This window comes from Lathyrus oleraceus, chromosome 6 (genome assembly GCF_024323335.1).
Source record: "Lathyrus oleraceus cultivar Zhongwan6 chromosome 6, CAAS_Psat_ZW6_1.0, whole genome shotgun sequence".
NCBI classification, from domain to species: domain Eukaryota; kingdom Viridiplantae; phylum Streptophyta; class Magnoliopsida; order Fabales; family Fabaceae; genus Lathyrus; species Lathyrus oleraceus.
This window is the reverse complement of record NC_066584.1, coordinates 2,520,515-2,539,967: the sequence shown is the minus strand read 5'-3', so window position 1 is coordinate 2,539,967 and position 19,453 is coordinate 2,520,515. Positions and strand designations below refer to the sequence as shown.

General features: G+C 34.8%; 1 protein-coding gene across 4 annotated transcripts in view; it reads right to left on the bottom strand.

Moving 5' to 3' along the window:
- Nucleotides 1-18,465, bottom strand: part of LOC127093475 (uncharacterized) — a 31,971-nt gene extending 13,506 nt beyond the window's left edge. Inside the window, exons 1-12 of one of the 4 annotated variants that reach the window (XM_051032411.1) lie at nt 18,163-18,462; nt 17,952-18,076; nt 17,341-17,494; nt 16,983-17,064; nt 16,472-16,542; nt 16,262-16,303; nt 15,658-15,782; nt 15,366-15,459; nt 14,570-14,666; nt 14,311-14,489; nt 14,123-14,228; nt 13,403-13,840 (exon numbers count right to left, since the gene is read on the bottom strand). In XM_051032411.1, coding sequence (XP_050888368.1) covers nt 13,667-13,840; nt 14,123-14,228; nt 14,311-14,489; nt 14,570-14,666; nt 15,366-15,459; nt 15,658-15,782; nt 16,262-16,303; nt 16,472-16,542; nt 16,983-17,064; nt 17,341-17,494; nt 17,952-18,076; nt 18,163-18,281 — 1,368 coding nt within the window. In that variant the 5' untranslated portion in view covers nt 18,282-18,462 and the 3' untranslated portion in view covers nt 13,403-13,666. Of the gene's footprint in view, nt 1-13,402; nt 13,841-14,122; nt 14,229-14,310; nt 14,490-14,569; nt 14,667-15,365; nt 15,460-15,657; nt 15,783-16,261; nt 16,304-16,471; nt 16,543-16,982; nt 17,065-17,340; nt 17,495-17,951; nt 18,077-18,162 lie in introns of those variants that run through there. The other 3 variants (XM_051032412.1, XM_051032413.1, XM_051032414.1) reach the window with 3 other exon arrangements.
- Nucleotides 18,466-19,453: the final 988 nt, after the last annotated feature.

Genomic DNA, 19,453 nt, shown 5'->3' with positions numbered 1-19,453 from the left:
TATCAAAGCTAGCACATATTCAGTTACAATCTTTGACGGTCATAGGCAAAATTTCAGTGTACAGGAAACAATGGACCATAATGAGCGGAGGACAAATTTATCCAATGATGTCAGACTAAACAGAAGTTGGTGCGACTATGGAAAGTTTCAGGCCTTCCGTATTCCTTGCTCCGATGTCATTACGACATGCACACATACTCGTCAGGACGCTTACGGCCATCTATCTGATGTTTACAAGGTCATTACCGTCATGAATGTCTATAACGAAAGCTTCTCAGTGCTAGCAATGGAGGAATATTGACCTTCATGTGAAGGGGACATAGTTTGGCACAACTACGAGATGTGAAGAAAGAAAAAAGGACGACCAAACAGCACGCATATTAGTACAGAAATCGATACGGCTGATAAAATGATAAGATTATGTGGTATATGTCGTCAACCCGGATACAATAAGAAAAAATGTCTCAATCTAGGAGCAACCTCTGCATCATAATTTAGTACCTCCTTTCAATTTTCGTAACCTTTGATTTTGATATATTAATAACTTTTTGTTACAACAAGGTTAACAACAAACGTCACTCCAACTTAAACACACTTAAAACCGAACAGGTCTAAATAAACAACACAAACAAAAATATCAAAACAGATGAAAATACTTAACCACAACATTTCTAACTGATTACAACAATCAAACTGATGTCATCTGGTTCAAACATCACTTCCCTAGCATCTTTATCATTTTTTACTCACACCAAACCATGTACGTCATCGAGTCTATCAATACTTCTGATTTTTCCCCTTCAGGTATGTTTCCATCTAACCAACTAATCAACTTCCTCTTTAGTTGCTCGAAATGATAGATGTTCCAAAACATCATCTTCATCGGAGGCTTGTCTCTCGAATAAATTATTTTTCCATAGCGGCGACAAAGACAAAACATGTTTGCAATATAATGAAAAGAGATGTGGGAAAATGAATCATCCAACACACCTATTTATACACACAAAAATTACATAATACACGTGAAATTCTGGTATATATATAAGATGTCGAAGGTAATGTCACGACACTGATATCTGCTAACACACAATGGATAAATAAACAGAATGGTAAAGCAAATCACACAAGCAATTGTTAACCCAGTTCGGTGCAACTCACCTACGTCTGGGGGCTACCAAGCCAGGAAGGAAATTCACTAAAATAGAATTAGTTCAAAGACTCTCCGTACACTTCAACAAGTTACAGTCTTTCTCACCTAATCTCTACCCGTGCAATTTCTACCTAAGCACTCTTAGATATGAGAACCCACTCACTTCCCTTACAATCACACACTAGTGATTTTAAACAATAATCCCTTGAGAAAAGAAAATACTTTTCAATTACACACTCTTGATTTTACTTCACAGTTTCAATCAAGAAGACACACTATTGATCTTGCTTCACAGCTTTGATCAAGAAGACACACACTCTTGCTTAACAGCTTTAGAGTGACAAATTACAACCACAAATCAGTCCAATTCAATCATCAATGGATGACTTGAATGACCTACAAGTCTTACGACTAAACAGACACAAACCCTAGCTCTCTCTATGAATTTCGCTTAGTCTTGGTTGTGTATTCAAACAGGTTTTCTAAGTCCCTTTTTATAGAAGCATTCTGCTGGGCTTGGACATCTTGAAAACCCTAAATCTATTTTCCAATCAAATCTTTTTATAACAGCTGGTTAGATCTCCTTGGAAAATAAGTAAATTTGGTTGTAATCCATGATTGAATGCGCCAGCTAATCAGATCTTCAATCATTCAAAGATTGCCATTAATTGTGCAATCATAAAACACCAGACATTCATACTGAATGTTCTGTGTACAGGATGTCATGACATCGGGTCTGACATCCTGGAAAAATCCTGCATAATCCAATAATTCCTTTTATAGCTTTTAGCAGGTACAACCATAACAGATGTCATGACCTTGTGTATGTCATCTGAAACAATCCTGCATGAACATGTCTTTCATTTAAGCTCCAGCAGGTACAACAAATATCAGAAGCCATGGCATTGTATGTGGCATTCTGAAACAATCTTGCATGCACATGTTCTTGAACTCCAGCAGGTACATAGGATATCTTATGTTAAGACGTCACACATGACATCTTGTGAACTCTCTTTGTTTTACCAAAATTGTTGCCAACACTTAGAATCAACAAACTCCCCCTTTGGCAAATTTTGGCTAAAACAAATATTTGTCCTTTTTGTTCACAAGGTAAGCTATCAGCAGTTAAACATCAGTAGTTTAATCAGCAGTAGAAGCAATAACAATTACTAGATATAACTACTAGTAATACACACATGCACAAGGGTACTTCTCCTCCCCCTAAATCTGTGCAACAAACAACAGAATTACTAGTTATGGATGCAACTAGTAAGACACACAAATACACAATGCACAAGGGTACTCCTTCTCCCCCTTTTTAGTCAAAAATTGACCAAAGGTGACCAATTCTCATAACATCTACACATCCATCACATCCTTCACTACACCATACCTCACAGTACTTCATACTCTCTTTGTGAGGGCTATCCACAGACTCCTTTGATTGCTATAGAGTCTCATACACACATATCCCCAATTTTCCTCTTAAACATTCAAATTGATTGGCATCCAAAGCTTTTGTGAATATGTCAGCTAATTGCCTCTCTGTAGGAACATGCTTCAGTGCTATGATCTTCTCTTCCACAAGTTCTCTGATGAAGTGATGCCTGATATCAATGTGCTTTGTCCTGCTGTGCTGAATAGGATTCTTGGAAATATTTATAGCACTCAGGTTATCACAGTATAATGTCATGACTTCTTGTGTGACATTGTATTCAGACAATATTTGTTTCATCCAGACCAGTTGAGAATAACTACTTCCAGCTGCTATGTATTCAGCTTCAGTAGTGGATAGAGATACACAATTCTGTTTCTTGCTGAACCATGAAATCAGATTGTTCCCTAAGAAGAAACATCCTCCTGATGTGCTCTTCCTATCATCAATATTCCCAGCCCAGTCTGCATCACAGTATCCAGTCAACATAGATCCAGATCCATGAGTATATAACATCCCATAGTCACTGGTGCCATTGACATATTTTAGTATTCTCTTCACTTGATTTATGTGACTGACTTTTGGTTCAGCTTGATATCTGGCACACACACCAACAGCAAATGCAATGTCAGGTCTGCTTGCTGTGAGATATAGCAAACTGCCTATCATGCTTCTGTATAGACTTTGATCTACATTGACACCATTTTCATCTTTGGAGATTTTTACATGTGTAGGAGCAGGTGTTCTTTTATGGCTTGCATTCTCCATGCCAAACTTCTTCACAATGTTCTTGGCATACTTGCTTTGAGATAAAAAGATAGAGTCTTCCATCTGTTTGACTTGTAGCCCAAGAAAGTAGGTCAGTTCTCCAACAAGGCTCATCTCAAACTCAGATTGCATTTGTCTAACAAAATGTTCAACCATCTATTCTGACATTCCACCAAATACAATGTCATCTACATATATTTGTGCCACCATGAGCTTCCCTCCTTCATTCTTCACAAACAGAGTTTTGTCAATACCTCCTTTCCTGTATCCATTGTCAGTGAGGAACACTGTGAGTCTCTCATACCAAGCCCTGGGAGCTTGTTTTAACCCATAGAGAGCTTTCTTCAGCCTGTACACATGTTGTGGAAGATTTGGATCTGTGAAGCCTTTAGGTTGTTCAACATAAACTTCTTCATTTAGGTAGCCATTGAGAAAGGCATTTTTTACATCCATCTGAAATAGTTTGAATTTCAGAATACATGCCACTCCAAGTAATAATCTAATGGACTCAAGGCGAGCTACAGGAGCAAAAGTTTCATCAAAGTCAACTCCTTCAACTTGAGTGTATCCTTGAGCTACTAATCTAGCCTTGTTTTTAGTAACAACCCCCTGTTCATCAGATTTATTCTTATATACCCACTTTGTACCTATGACATTTACTCCTTCAGGTCTAGGAACCAATTCCCATACTTCATTCCTCTTGTATTGGCCTAACTCTTCTTGCATGGCATTGATCCAGAACTCATCAGTCAAGGCTTCCTTGATATTTCTGGGTTCAATCTTTGACACAAAGCAACCATGTGAGATTACTTCCCTTGATCTAGTAGTGACTCCTTTATCTGGGTCTCCTATGATAAGGTCTTTGGGATGATCCTTCTGAATTATGATAGAGGGTCCCTTGTTGATTTTGTCATCTTCAGGTTCAGCTTGAGGTGGTTCTTCTTCCTTATTCTTGTCTGAGGAGTCAGCTGGAGAATCATTCAGAGATGTCTCGACATCGTCTGTGACATCAGTCTGTTGATCATCAACCATTACATTAATTGATTCCATCAACACATTAGTTCTAGAATTGAAGATCCTGTAGGCTTTGCTGTTTGTTGAGTAGCCCAAAAATATTCCTTCATCACTTTTGGGATCCATCTTCCTTCTTTGCTCACGATCAGCTAAGATATAGCATTTGCTACCAAATACATGGAAGTATTTTACTGTAGGTTTTCTTCCTTTCCATACTTCATAAAGGGTTGTGGGAGTCCCTTTCCTTAATGTTACTCTGTTGTGGACATATCAGGTTGTGTTCATGGCTTCAGCCCAAAAATGATTGGGTAACTTCTTAGCATGAATCATAGCTCTGGCTGATTCTTGCAGAGTCCTATTTTTTCTTTCCACCACACCATTTTGTTGGGGAGTGATGGGAGATGAGAACTCATGATGAATTCCTTCTGAAGAGAAGAATTCAGCAAATTTGTTGTTCTCAAACTCCTTTCCATGATCACTTCTAATTTTGACAACAGGACTTTCTTTTTCCCTTTGAAGTTTCAGACACATCTCCTTAAAGACTTCAAAAACATCAGATTTTTCTCTTATAAAATTGATCCAGGTGTATCTGGAGAAATCATCCACCACCACATATGCATATTTCTTCCCACCAAGGCTTTCTACTTGCATGGGTCCCATCAAGTCCATATGAAGTAGTTCCAGGACTTTGGTAGTTGTGTCATGTCTGAGCTTCTGGTGTGACATCCTTGTTTGTTTTCCAATCTGACATTCTCCACAGATTTTTCCCTCATCAATCTTTAAGTTGGGAATTCCTCTAACAGCTTCGACTGATATGATTCTCTTCATACCTTTCAGGTGCAGATGGCCCAATCTTTGATGCCATATCTTCACTTCTTCTTCTTTGGCTAAGGTACACATTGAAGAGTATCCAGTTTCTTGAGAGCTCCACATGTAGCAGTTGTCTTTGGACCTAACTCCCTTCATGATTACTTTATTTTCTTTGTTAGTAATCATACATTCAGTTCTTGTGAAGTTTACATTCAGACCTTGATCACATAGTTGACTGATGCTGATAAGATTAGCAGTTAATCCCTTAACAAGTGGGACATCATCCAGGTCAGGAACTCCAGGGCAATCCAGCCTACCCATTCCCTTGATTTCACCTTTTGCACCATCACCAAAGGTAACATAACTCGTGGCATGAGGATGAAGTTCAGTCAGCAGGTTTTTGTTCCCAGTCATATGTCTGGAGCAACCACTGTCAAGATACCAATCTTCTTTGGCTGAAACTTTCATAGCAACCTCTTGGGGAGTGATCTTAGTATTTTTCTTACTAACTTTTCATCTGAAATCTTCTCACCCAAAGCTCCAGAGGCATTGGCTATTTCAAGAATGCTCATGTAAAATTCATGAATATTATCATCTTCTTTCATCCTTAAGTTTTCAAACTTAGTGGTGAGCAGCTGAAGTCTAGACATCTTTACCCTAGATGTGCCTTCATGAGTGGTCTTAAGAATGTCCCAAGCATCTTTAGCTACTTCACAATTGTTTACCAATCTGAAGATGTTCTTGTCCACTCCATTGAAGATGGCATTCAAAGCTTTAGAATTCCCAAGGGCTAGGTCATCCTCCTCCTTGGACCATTGTTCTTCAGGCTTTTTCTCAGCAGTGGCTTCTCCTTCTTTAGTAACTACAGGATGTACCCAGCCTGTCAAGACAACTTTACAAGCCTTGTTATCAAGAGATTTTAAAAAAGCTACCATTCTAGGTTTCCAATAGTCATAGTTAGAACCATCCAAAATTGGTGGCCTATGAACAGATCCTTCATCCCTCTCCATTGAACCAGAAAGTATTGTCCCTAGATCTCACCCAGAACCAGAGCAGGATGCCTGCTCTGATACCAATTGAAATTTTGGTATCAAATATAAGATGTCGAAGGTAATGTCACGACACTGATATCTGCTAACACACAATGGATAAATAAACAGAATGGTAAAGCAAATCACACAAGCAATTGTTAACCCAGTTCGGTGCAACTCACCTACGTCTGGGGGCTACCAAGCCAGGAAGGAAATTCACTAAAATAGAATTAGTTCAAAGACTCTCCGTACACTTCAACAAGTTACAGTCTTTCTCACCTAATCTCTACCCGTGCAATTTCTACTTAAGCACTCTTAGATATGAGAACCCACTCACTTCCCTTACAATCACACACTAGTGATTTTAAACAATAATCCCTTGAGAAAAGAAAATACTTTTCAATTACACACTCTTGATTTTAGTTCACAATTTCAATCAAGAAGACACACTATTGATCTTGCTTCACAGCTTTGATCAAGAAGACACACACTCTTGCTTAACAGCTTTAGAGTGACAAATTACAACCACAAATCAGTCCAATTCAATCATCAATGGATGACTTGAATGACCTACAAGTCTTACGACTAAACAGACACAAACCCTAGCTCTCTCTATGAATTTCGCTCAGTCTTGGTTGTGTATTCAAACAGGTTTTCTAAGTCCCTTTTTATATAAGCATTCTGCTGGGCTTGGACATCTTGAAAACCCTAAATCTATTTTCCAATCAAATCTTTTTATAACAGTTTGTTAGATCTCCTTGGAAAATAAGTAAATCTGGTTGTAATCCATGATTGAATGTGCCAGCTAATCAGATCTTCAATCATTCAAAGATTGCCATTAATGTGCAATCATAAAACACCAGACATTCATACTGAATGTTCTGTGTACAGGATGTCATGACATCGGGTCTGACATCCTGAAAAAATCCTGCATAATCCAATAATTCCTTTTATAGCTTTTAGCAGATACAACCATAACAGATGTCATGACCTTGTGTATGTCATCTGAAACAATCCTGCATGAACATGTCTTTCATTTAAGCTCCAGCAGGTACAACAAATATCAGAAGCCATGGCATTGTATGTGGCATTCTGAAACAATCCTGCATGCACATGTTCTTGAACTCTAACAGGTACATAGGATATCTTATGTTAAGACATCACACATGACATCTTATGAACTCTCTTTGTTTTGCTGCCAACACTTAGAATCAACAACACGAAGGCGTCAGACCAATTGACGCCTCCTCTCACTTTATACACATGGACGCCAATTGGATTGGCAGCACCATGTGTTGTAGTCAATTCAATTAGCGCACCCTCTTTAAAATTAAGGGTATGTGTCAATTGATTTGTCACCTGCGCCTTAACTTTTTTTTTAAAACCGGGGTAGTTTGGGAAATAATTTGAAAAATGGGTTATTTTGGAGAGAAAAAATGAAAATGTGAGATATTTTAGTAAAAAATTCAGGAAAAGATTCTCATATAAATAAAATTATAATAACAATTTATAATTGAAAGGACAGTAAATAGATGAACATGTTTTCTAGTTGTTTTGGGACGAAATGATAATTAAATAATTTGTGATAGTTTTTTTAGAATTAAATATGTTTGTGATTTTTCTAAAAATCTTAATTTCACTTTTAGTCTTTTGTAAAAAAAAATTTAAAAATGATCCTCCTAAAAATTTCCATCCACACTTTTGGTTCATCTTGCTAAAATTGTCGCTAATTTAGTTGTTAAGTAGTAAATTGTCACTAAAACTATCGCTAATTTTGTTGCTATGTTGTAAAATTTGTGGCTAAGTTGCAGGAGGGACAAAAACTGTGGATTGAAAATTTTATGAGGACCGTTATTTGAAGGAAATTTTTTAAGGGACTAAAAATTAAATAAGTGATATTTATGAGACCACAATCATATTTAACTTTTTTTTAAGCAAAGGAAGGATAAAACTTTGTATAAATGAAAAAGAGATATAAAAAGAGGGGACTAAGTCAAAATCTTAAGAGTTCATAACTCTAAAATTAGGAAGACCTAGCATATCCCTATTGACATCCAAAAGAACATTGGTGTGAACAACATCCCACCAACAAAAAAGTTTTAATAGTTAGACCTATGTTACCTAATCTATCTGCACATTTGTTATCTTCTCTAAAAATGTGATAAACAAAAAAAAGTCTCGGATCTAAAGTCAAGTAAACACTTGTTCCATCTATTTCTAATAACCCAAGGAACCAAAGATGAATTCGAAAATGCCTTAACTACCAACTTGGAGTCTGCTTCTAACCACAAATGCAACCAATTCCTCTAAGAAGCATGCTCCATAGCAAGGACGAAACTCATAACCTATGCAAAGACAATGTTACTAGTGCCTAGAAAACAGGCAAAGTTTGCCCACTAGGTTATTCTTAAAAATGTCTCCATAAGTCGCCTTATTAGGAATACCAGTTGAGATGCCAATAGTATTGACTTTGATCTAATTCGCCAAAGGAAGAGCCCAAAGCACTTTAATGACTCTTCTTGGAGGAGGATGCTTAATATTGATTTTGAAGGCTCTAAAAAGTTTAAAATCATGCATATTCGAAATAACTTCATGCTTGAACAACCTACCAGACAAAGAAGCTTTCGAAAGAATAGACACAATGCATGTATGCCAAGGGAGAAAGAGATCATTGAATCTGGAGTTGTTACTGGCTCTCCAGATCTCAACAATGGTGCTGACACAAGCAAAAGTCATAAGGATGCTAGCATGACTAGAAGGCCAGTTATCAATGAGGTTCCACAAATCTCTTTAATTTCTTTCTTACTGTGTACTTCTCTAGTTGATCGAGATCATCCATAAAAAGTATTAAAGTCAATGCCTCTTCCAAGACCACGAACACACTCGGGATGCTCCTCGATTCCAATCACTTCAACCGATATGTCATGATGATCTTCTAGAACGAAGAGGTCAGCTTTGCATTGTTCAACCAATACATCCTACATCACATATAAAATTTCATTTTTACCAAGTTGATTTAACCAAAATAATAATATTATTGAAAAAAGAATCTACTTACAATATTTTCATCAATTTCGCATGTAGTCTCTGATGTGAACTCATCGCCTTTTCTTTGGCGTGCCCTCTTTCATTTCTCATGGCGTGATGGTGGAGATGGAGTGCGATCAAGGCTTATAGAATCACTCAACTCTTGTTCCCTTTGTTTTATTTTTTCATCAATCATCTTCTTTTCAAGTTTGTCAGATCCTCCATGAGACAATCTATGTGGATAGACAGTTCTATATCTATTAAGCTTTCCTTTTTTTCTCTTAGCCAAGAAGTCGGGAGTGGTGTGATACTTTACAAATTCCTCTCAATAATCCTGATCAATAAATGAATATATCATGTATGAAGGCTTTTCTTTACTTTTAGATGTTGGATGAGTAATATAATCATGGGTGAGTTGTGTCATAAAGTCCCTTCAACACTCACCAGCATATGTAAGCACTTTCTTTTTCACCTTACTACCACTCGAACTAACATTAAACACTTCATGTTTTTACACAATAGAGTATTAAACAAATCACTATTAAATAAAAAATTAAATGATCATCCATACTTGTAAAACAAATCATAAAATTCAATATAAATATTATAATATTGGTCCCGTAATATTGGTCCATAAGTTGTCTTTCAAATCATCGTCAACGTTGTGTCAACTATCAACAAAATACTCAATTTACTTCGATCTTGTAATGCAATGTAACGCGTAAAATCCTCAACATGTTCACCATAAGCCTTGTCGGTTGCAACATCAACTCTAACCGGGAAGCGAATACTGTTTTTGTGGGGGTTTTTCACCTTGGTATATATCGTGGCACCTCTAGATTTTATTTTACGTTGTGTATTTGTATAAGTAATTGTATGAGTCGTGGAGGTTGAATTCATCGAGACACCAACATCTTTCGGGTGAGTCGTTGATGTTGTATGGAAGTTGTTTGTCGTATCAGCAATGACTGTCTAAATAAAGAATAATAACAGAGACACAATTCAGTGGAAAAAAAAGTAGTTCGACCATGACTGATGAGATATAATCAAAATGGAAAAATAATGATCAAGAAAAATCATTTAAGTGATATGAACTAAAACTACTTCAATAAACCATTTTAGTGATGTTGTATGGCAATATAGATGATATTCGTATTGATATTAATTAAAATTATTTCAGTGATATGAACTAAAATCATTTCAGTAATATAAACAAAAACATGATAAAGTAACTCAAACGTTATGGTGAAGATTCAATTAAGGATGAAAATAGAGATGATGCTCGTGTTTTGATGAGAGTGACGATGAAAATCGCCAACAGTTGGAAGAATTTTGATGAGAGAGTGACGATGAAATCGCCTAGGATTTTTGAGCAAAGAATGACGATGAAGTTAAAGGGTTGATAGGTAAACAAAAAGTTAGAGACAAGTTCTTTGAAGTGTTTCATGCAAAACATTTGCATGTCGGTTTTTAGGAAAAGCCGACATGTATTCATTAATTAAAAATAAAATAAAATAAAAAATGCTATAGCGCCATATTCTAGAAAATCAATTAAAAGATCTTTCACGTCGGCTTTTAAGAAAAACCGAACTATATGAGTTCATAAAAAAAATAAGCTTTTGAAAAAAGTAATTAATAAATATTTACACAATATATTATCTTTTAGTTGGTACATGTAACCGAGGTTAATACAAGTAAAAAACAAATAATAAGAGATTAACAAATAAAAAAGTGGTAGATGAAAAGACGCTAAGTGAGAAATACTAAATAAATCATAGAAAATAAAAATAACATAAAATGCAGTAACTGAGATTCAAAGTGATGTCTCTTTATTTATATATATATATATATATATATATATATATATATTATATATATATATATATATAATATATATATATATATATATATATATATATATATATATATATATATATATATATAATATATATATATATATATATATATATATATATATATATATATATATATATATATATATATATATATATATATATATATATATATATATATATATATATATACCTCGGTTTGTAAAAAAACGAGAGAAAAGGTTTTTAGTAAAATAAAACATGGCGCTAACAGGACATATTCCCTCCATTTTTGAATCTTCGAGGTGAAAGTTTCGTCATAAAATGTCTTATTTGTAGTGTTAGTCTCCGTTCAATCACTCTTTCTCATAACTTCATGGTATGACTCATAAGTTTAATCCCTCTATAGTTTGTACAATTGTGTATATCTTCCTTGTTCTTATAGATTGGAACTAAAGTGATTCTCCTCCATTCATCTGACATTTTCTTTGACCTCATAATTTTATTAAAGAATTTGGTGAGTCACTTAATATCCCTCTCTTCAAGAATTTTCCTTACTTCAATCAGTATATTGTATGACCCAGTTGCCTTATTGTTACTCATCATTTTCAATACTTCCTTTACCTCTTGCTATTGAATCTAACGATAGTAGTTATAGTTTCAGTCATTTTCTCTATTGTCGAGCATACTATAGTCAGATGAGATATCATATCCTTCATTAAATAAATTATAGAAATACGTCTTCCACCTATCAATTATACCTTTTTCCTGAACCAAAACTTTACCTTATTCATCTTTAATACACTTTACTTGATCCAGATCTCTTGTCTTTCGTTCTCTTCCCTTAGCAAGCCTATGTATAGATTTGTCTCCCTCTTGGTTCCTAAAGTTTGGTATAATCCACTAAAAACTTGGATTCTTGTTTCACTCACCACCTTCTTGGTCTCATTCTCAGTATTCATATACTTTTACCAAGTTTCAGCATTTTTACACCTAGACCATTCTTTAAAACAATCATTTTTTACTCTAAACAATTTATTCCACCACTACGACTCTTTACCCCTAGGCCCAAAGCCTCTTGATTCTTCCAACGTATCTTTAGTCACTTTTCTAATCTATTGGGGCATCTTATTCCACATATCATTTGCACTTTCTTGTGGTTGTCCAAATCCTCCATCCAAGATCTTATGTTGAAAACTTTCTTGTTTCCCCCTTCAAATGTCACCACTTAATCCAAGGCACTCACATATGACTTCTTTTTTTTGCTCTCCCCTTTACTCTTATATCCATAACCATACTCTATGTTGGGTAGTCAATCTCTCTCTCTCCCAGAATAATTTTACAGTCCAAGTAAATCTTCCTATGTGACTTCCTAATAAGAAAGAAATCTATATGAGAACATGTCACCCCAGTTTTATATGTGATAAGATGTTCATCTCTTTTTTTAAACTAAGTATTTGCTAAAGTAATATTCAAAGTCGACAAAGACTCTAAGATGGATTTACCCTCCGCATTCACCTTTAAACTAAGTATTTGCTAAAGTAATATTCAAAGTCGACAAAGACTCTAAGATGGATTTACCCTCCGCATTCACCTCCCATTGACCATACCCCCCCCCCCCCCCCCCCCCCCCCACACACACACACGTACGCTCTCAAATCTCCTCCTAGAAAAATCTTTTCTCCTTGGGGTATATCCTTGAGTAAACCTTCTAAATCCTTCCAAAATTCTATCTTAAGGTGTTCTACTAACTCAATCTGAGGTGCATAAGGACTAATAAGATTAAAGGTGCCTTATTTCATTACAATTTTCAAGGCTAGATTCTTGTAGACGTATAAAATTGATCTTTCTTCTAACCATAATGTCCATTATTTCCATAGATTTTCAAATAAGTGTACTTATATTCCATAATGATCCAAAACGAAATATACTCTCGTGAACTAACCTCCTTACCCACACCCGTTCACAAAAATGCGAGAACCCTTACTTATTTTTCATAGCATCCATGCGACGATGCAACAACTCTCGCTCTTTTGACACTGTAGTCGAGCCATATAGCAAATTGCTTCCAAACACTGGCCTAATATTCACATTATTTTATAGTTAATCTATGTCATAGAGATTGATTAAAATTTATGTTAGTTGCCGATTGTGTAACACAATTCTCTCCTTTTATCCAGATTTAAGACCAACTTAGTATATCAAAGCTAACCTAGGTAGTATTATTTGACTAAATCACATCTACTCAAATATTTCAAAGGGGGAGAAAACAGTGGATAAGGAAAATTAAATTATTATTTGTGGAGGCAGGTAACTAATATTTAAGCAATAAAAGTGATCATTCTACAATTATTGAGATTTATGAAAGTGATGTACCAAAAAATATTTAAATATTTGAGAAACAACCGTTACAGTTTTGACTATAACTATTTTTGGATAAAAATGAAATAAAATAGAAAAACTATAAAGTACAAAAATAATATTACAGCCCACCAAAAATAATTGAGGTAGTTAATAAATAACTAGTGTACATTGGCCGTATCTAGCCTTTGGGTGAACAAAAATGGTGTAATCATGATAGATGATGGTGAAGCTAGAATCAGCTGCTGCAGATCTTTGTCCCACTGAGAATGTAACCTCCAAATGCACTCATTTGCATATGCGGATGAGTTCTTGATGGAAGTACCTGGTATTCACGAAGCCACGGCTCTGTTATTTGCAATCCAATGGCCATTTTCTCAAGCTGCAGATTGTGCATGCAAGTTGCTAGAGGCTGCAGTTTATGCAACAAACAAATAAGATGATTCTGTTATCAACTAAGTGCACAGAATCATAAACATAGTATTTAATGACAAAGGAAGCATTGAAAGTTTTTTAAGTATACATATGGATTTGATTAAAGTGTAAGTTGCAAAATATTTAATCTTTTAAAAATGTGTTACTGTTCACGATCTATCTTTTATATGTTCTTATAGTTCTAATCAAAGCTACTACCAGAACAAATAATGTTTGATCCTTAACATAAAAGAAAACAAATTAATTGAACCAAAAGTACCTGAAGATATTGGTGATAAATAGCAAAGGGGGCAGAGTTAGATAAAAGTGGCAAGAGGTCTCTAACCACTGTCCAAGTATCCAAGTCTGGTGCAGCAATAATTAGGCTGTACAAATTTATAATAAAAAGAATCAACATTATGATTTTTTTAATAGTGAGTCAAATACTTAGCTTTAAAGTTGAAATACCTAGAAAAACCATTTTCCTTCCACGAGTCAAGGATCTCTTGAGACGCCTTTTCTCCAGCCTTTGTAGCTTTGTAAGCTTTTAGAGCAGGAAATGTGGTATTTTCAGCACCAATATCAGAAATTCCATTTTCTGGTGAATGAGATGCTTCCTCCATGCTGACTGATACACTCATTTGATCCTGCAACATCACAACATTTGATAAATTGTTCAAAAACAGTAACATAAAACTGATTAGAAGATCAAGAAACTGCAACTTACAATTGACTGGCTTTCCACACTGCCGACATCTTGTTTCGGGTTTTGCGGACGTGATTCCTTTGGCGACAACAAGTCAGATATGGAAGACCTTACGATTCTGGAATAAATAAATGATGTTAATAACACCAGATGCAATAAACAAAACTTTGGCACATCCAAGCCTTATCCCACTAGGTGGGGTCTGTTACATGGATCAACTTTTGCCATAATGTTCTATACAGGACCATGCTTCTATCTAAATTTTTAATTTTGAAATCTTTCTTAATAACTTCTTTTAAAGTTTTTCTAAGTCTTCCTCTACCTCTAATTGTGTGACTCCCTTCCATCTGATCTACTCTACTTTCCACAGAATCTACAGGTCTTCTCGCTACATACCCAAACCACCCAAGTCTATTTTCCACCATATTTTTTACTATAGATGCTACCCCAACACTGAATCATTGATTACATTAGAGGATGCTTCCGTTTTGTATGGTGATAAGTGAACATGCATATAACTTTGATAAATATTCCTAGTAACTACTAAATTCAACACATGGCAATCCCAGAAGAATCTTCTATAAACATTTCTCTTTGATTCCTTGGAAGATAAAACTAATTGCATTAATAATGTAAAAGATATCCATGCCAATGGTGTCCAAAACTATCTTTGAAGAATGAAAGCTTTTAAAAAGGATAATCCTTTCTCTTTCAGTGCAGCAATGGTAACTTACTACAGTATGAAGACTAATAAATAATGTTTGTGATTTTAACTCGAAAAATAATTGGTAAATTGCAATGAAACATATCAGCTGACCTCTTGCAGATTTCATCGCTTAAATTAAATATCCTCACAATATCCATGGAGTGTGGTGTCTGCCCAAGATATGAGTTGCATACAAAACCGGTGCCTGTAAAATATTAACTTTAGATTGTAAAACATAATAAACTTATTAGCTGCTTGATAACAAAAACACAAACAACCAATCACTCTGATCAAAAGATGGTTAAGAATGAAAAGTGATTATATCGATAAATCAACAGCATAATTAGAAGGAAAAAAAATAGCAATATCTAAATGGCCAACATTGCTTAAATTTATATCACACCTCCTAAACGTTCTGCCACGGCACCAGTAAGAAGGCCACCAACCATATCAACAACAAGAATGTCAGAATTAGAAGAAACATTAGCCATTGAAAGTAGAAGGGACAATGTATCCACCCTCAAGAACCTGAACCAGTTACAGTTAGTTAGAAACCAAATCAAGCGAGAATGATCCTCCAATTCAATTCTACAATAGCCACACACACAGCACTTAACATTTTTCAGACTAAAAAGATGTCGCACACGATACACCAGTTCAAAACACAAGAAAAAGTGAACTCAGAATATTTCCATCCAGCTATTGATAATGATGTCAGAATTCCTCAAAAACGAAATTCAAGAATTAGTTGTTTAGACTCGAAGTTTGTGCTTTATAGAAAAGGACAAAATAGCAGTTGTCATATTCTAACGCCTATTTATCAATTCAAAATTCTATTACATTGGTGGTAGAAATTTGCTCTTTTCTACTCTTATTCTTCTCTTCTCTGACATAAGCCACATTCAGACATTAAAGATATTATAATGCCTCTCTTCATGGTTAATATCATGCTCCAAAAGAATAACTCAAATCTAACATAAAAAATGCATAAGGTAAATACGCCTTACCCAATTTTCAATGGATACTTCTTGAAATAGGCCTCACATATGCTGGAAAAAAAAGTGACAACCATAAGTCATTAGTACATACTCAAAATATCTGAAACTAATAATAATAATAATAATAATAATAATAATAATAATAATAATAATAATAAAAAATAATAATAATAATAATAACAACAACAACAACAATAATAACTTAAAAATAAAGGTCACCTTCGAGCAACAGGACGCCTTATAAGTACCCTTGGTGCATATTTCTTCTGCTTCTTAAGTCTATATTTCTCCTGCACAGATATCATGAGCTTCAATTCATTCCCTAAATAAAGACAAAGTAAGCAATTTGGTCCATAAAAGATGTTCATTTTACTTGTGTTGTTATTATCCCGAGGGTTTCTGTCTTACACAAAGTAGTCCCAAGAGTTGCCACTTTGCTAAAGAGTTCACCCTTCGGTTATTTGGTATCGTTAGTGAGCCCTTGTGAAGAAGTTGATGTGGAATGTTAAATGCTTTCGTAGTATTATTATCTTGATGCCCTTATAAGTAATGTTTTACACTCGCTCACTAACACCAAATGCCGGAAGGGTGGACTTGTAAACAATTCCTGGAACCGATTTGTATAGACAGAAGGGGATTAAAATAACACAAATAACATTTATGAGTAACCAAATTACATCTTTATTCTAAATATAAACTACATAATCTCTTTATACACTTAAATATATACCTGTGAGAATGATGTTTTCTTATCAAATGTTGCACTATTTGCAATGAGAGCTTCAATTATTTCATTACCCTTAGCACCCTGTCTGCATAAAAAGAATAGCATAATTTCTCACTACTGAATCCCAAGCATAGCAAGATGTGGATTGCAGAATTCATATTGACAACAATGGTACTAAAGATGTATTTATTTATATAACACTTATATATCAAGGATATATAACGCTTATATATCAAGTATATAGAACCGAAGTACACAAATAAAAAATGCAGGAAACTTTATCATTCCTTTTCATCAAGTCTATGAAGTGAGAAGAGACTATATTAAGATTGAAAATCCAAACAAAATAAGATGCCATCACCTTCGCATGTCTTCTATATCTTCACCAGTGAGGCTTTGTGCAGTATTATTGTCTATCAACGACCGGTTGTCCTTCGACTCACTGTTGGGTTGATCATCTTTTGACTCAGCTTGGAAATGACCATCTTTTATTTCGTCAGTGTTATTTACATCACCTAAATGTCAGATCAAGATATGCAGGTTAGAGAGAGTAAAAGCCTAGACTACGGGGGAAGTATATCTCATATATCGAAAACCACAAAGAAGCTGAAATCAATCATAGACAACCCCCTCCCTCATATTGCTAGGTATAACAAAGCTGTTAAAAAATAAATTGGGGATTGGATTGGACTAGTTGCTAAGGGGCGGCAGTTTAACCGTCATAGACACAATTCTCGATATAAAACTACCCATGGCAAATGGAAAAATACAAAAACACATGAGGCAAAATAGTTATATAGTCGTCTGTAAGTAAAAACAAATATAGCATTGTTGAACTTAGTCAAATCTCTATGGCATGAAACAATATGGACTTAACAAATAAATGTAAATTGTAAATTTTTCCTTTCTAACATGCAGTGAACCATAATCTTAGGGTTTAATATCTTCAAAAAAAATAAAAGAGGGACTTGCCTTTGGGTTGGAATGGCGATAGAAAAGGACCGTCGGAGTCGGAAGTGTCAAGTTGAAAAACAGTACCAAAGGGACAACCAATCAATGGCTGCAATGAACAATTCTTATTCCCAATCTTCAATTTCCTGCAAAATTAACGATTCATTCATGGTTAATAAATCAATTAAGTTAAATTAATAGGAAAAGAGAAGAAGCGAAGTGTGAGACTGACGCTGCAGGGGAGAGACGGGCGAAGACGAGACGGTCGCCGTCGTTGATATCAAGCAAGACGCTGCAACCTTCCCATGTGATTCTGGAACTCGATTTGTTAATGTTTTCAGTGGAAGACATTTTTCTGAATTCCGAATTCAACACAATTCTCGATATAAGAATATAGAGAAGATCCTTCAACTGAACTGAAAATGATGTTTTTTTTTGCTTTTATTATGTTTCGGTGCAGTTAACTTTGTTTCAGTTATGCTGATGATGCCATAAACCCTGAAACGGAAATAGATTCAAACTAGGGTACAGCTTTTTTCTTTTCTTTTCTTTTCTTGTTCATTGGATCACAAGGGTGAGCTTTGGGTTACAGAAAAGTTGGGTTTCATATTGGGCTTGAATCTTTATAGGGGAGCTTTTAACTTCCCAACCTCCGATTAAATCTAGCACCCCATATTTTCATATTTTTAAAACTTGGTCCCCAATTGAAAATTGAGTTTGAAATTTTTGGTAACCAAAAATAAAATTTATGGTACGAACAAAATTTCTGATAGTGTATTGTAAATTTTTGATGTATCAAAAATTTTAAAATTTTCAGTATATTTTAATAATTTTGAAAATTTAAAATTGGCTAGTTGATACCGAAAATTTCAACCAAATTGAAATTTCTAATAGTGTTGTTTGTTTGAAATTTTAAATGCTCAGAATTTTGTCGACATATTTGGATGGATGTGATTGCACCGATAGTTTTGTATGATCCAGAGTAAAAGCAAATTTGTATAAATAGTTGAGGTTACCTGTTGTTTGATAAAAACATCTCAAAAAAAAATTCTATTCCTCAATTTTTGATTAAGGCGGAAGTGTACTTTAATAGAGTTTCACCTCCTGTAGTGTTCCAGTTTTCAGATGACACCACATCTCTCGTCGGTCTGACGTCCAAGTTGAATGAATTGTTGCCCGATACCAAAAATAGAAAGGTGAGAAAGATCGAGTTTCGTGAAGATTGGATTGATACTGGCGGAAGGGTGAAATACAATCTTATTGAGTTGAAGATGTGAAGGATATATGGAGATCATTTTGTCGTAGGATAACAAAGAGGCTGATCAAGTTAGATACTAAGATTTTAAGGTTTGTCAATGACATAATGAAGATGATGAAATATCCAGAATCATCTGATAGTGTCTAGGTTTTCTTATTTATCACTATTTTTTAAAGTTATGTAATCGTTTATCAAATGTTAGTTTATGTTGATGTTGCATGAATGGAAGATCAAAAATATTATCTAATAAAAAAGTTTATGATGA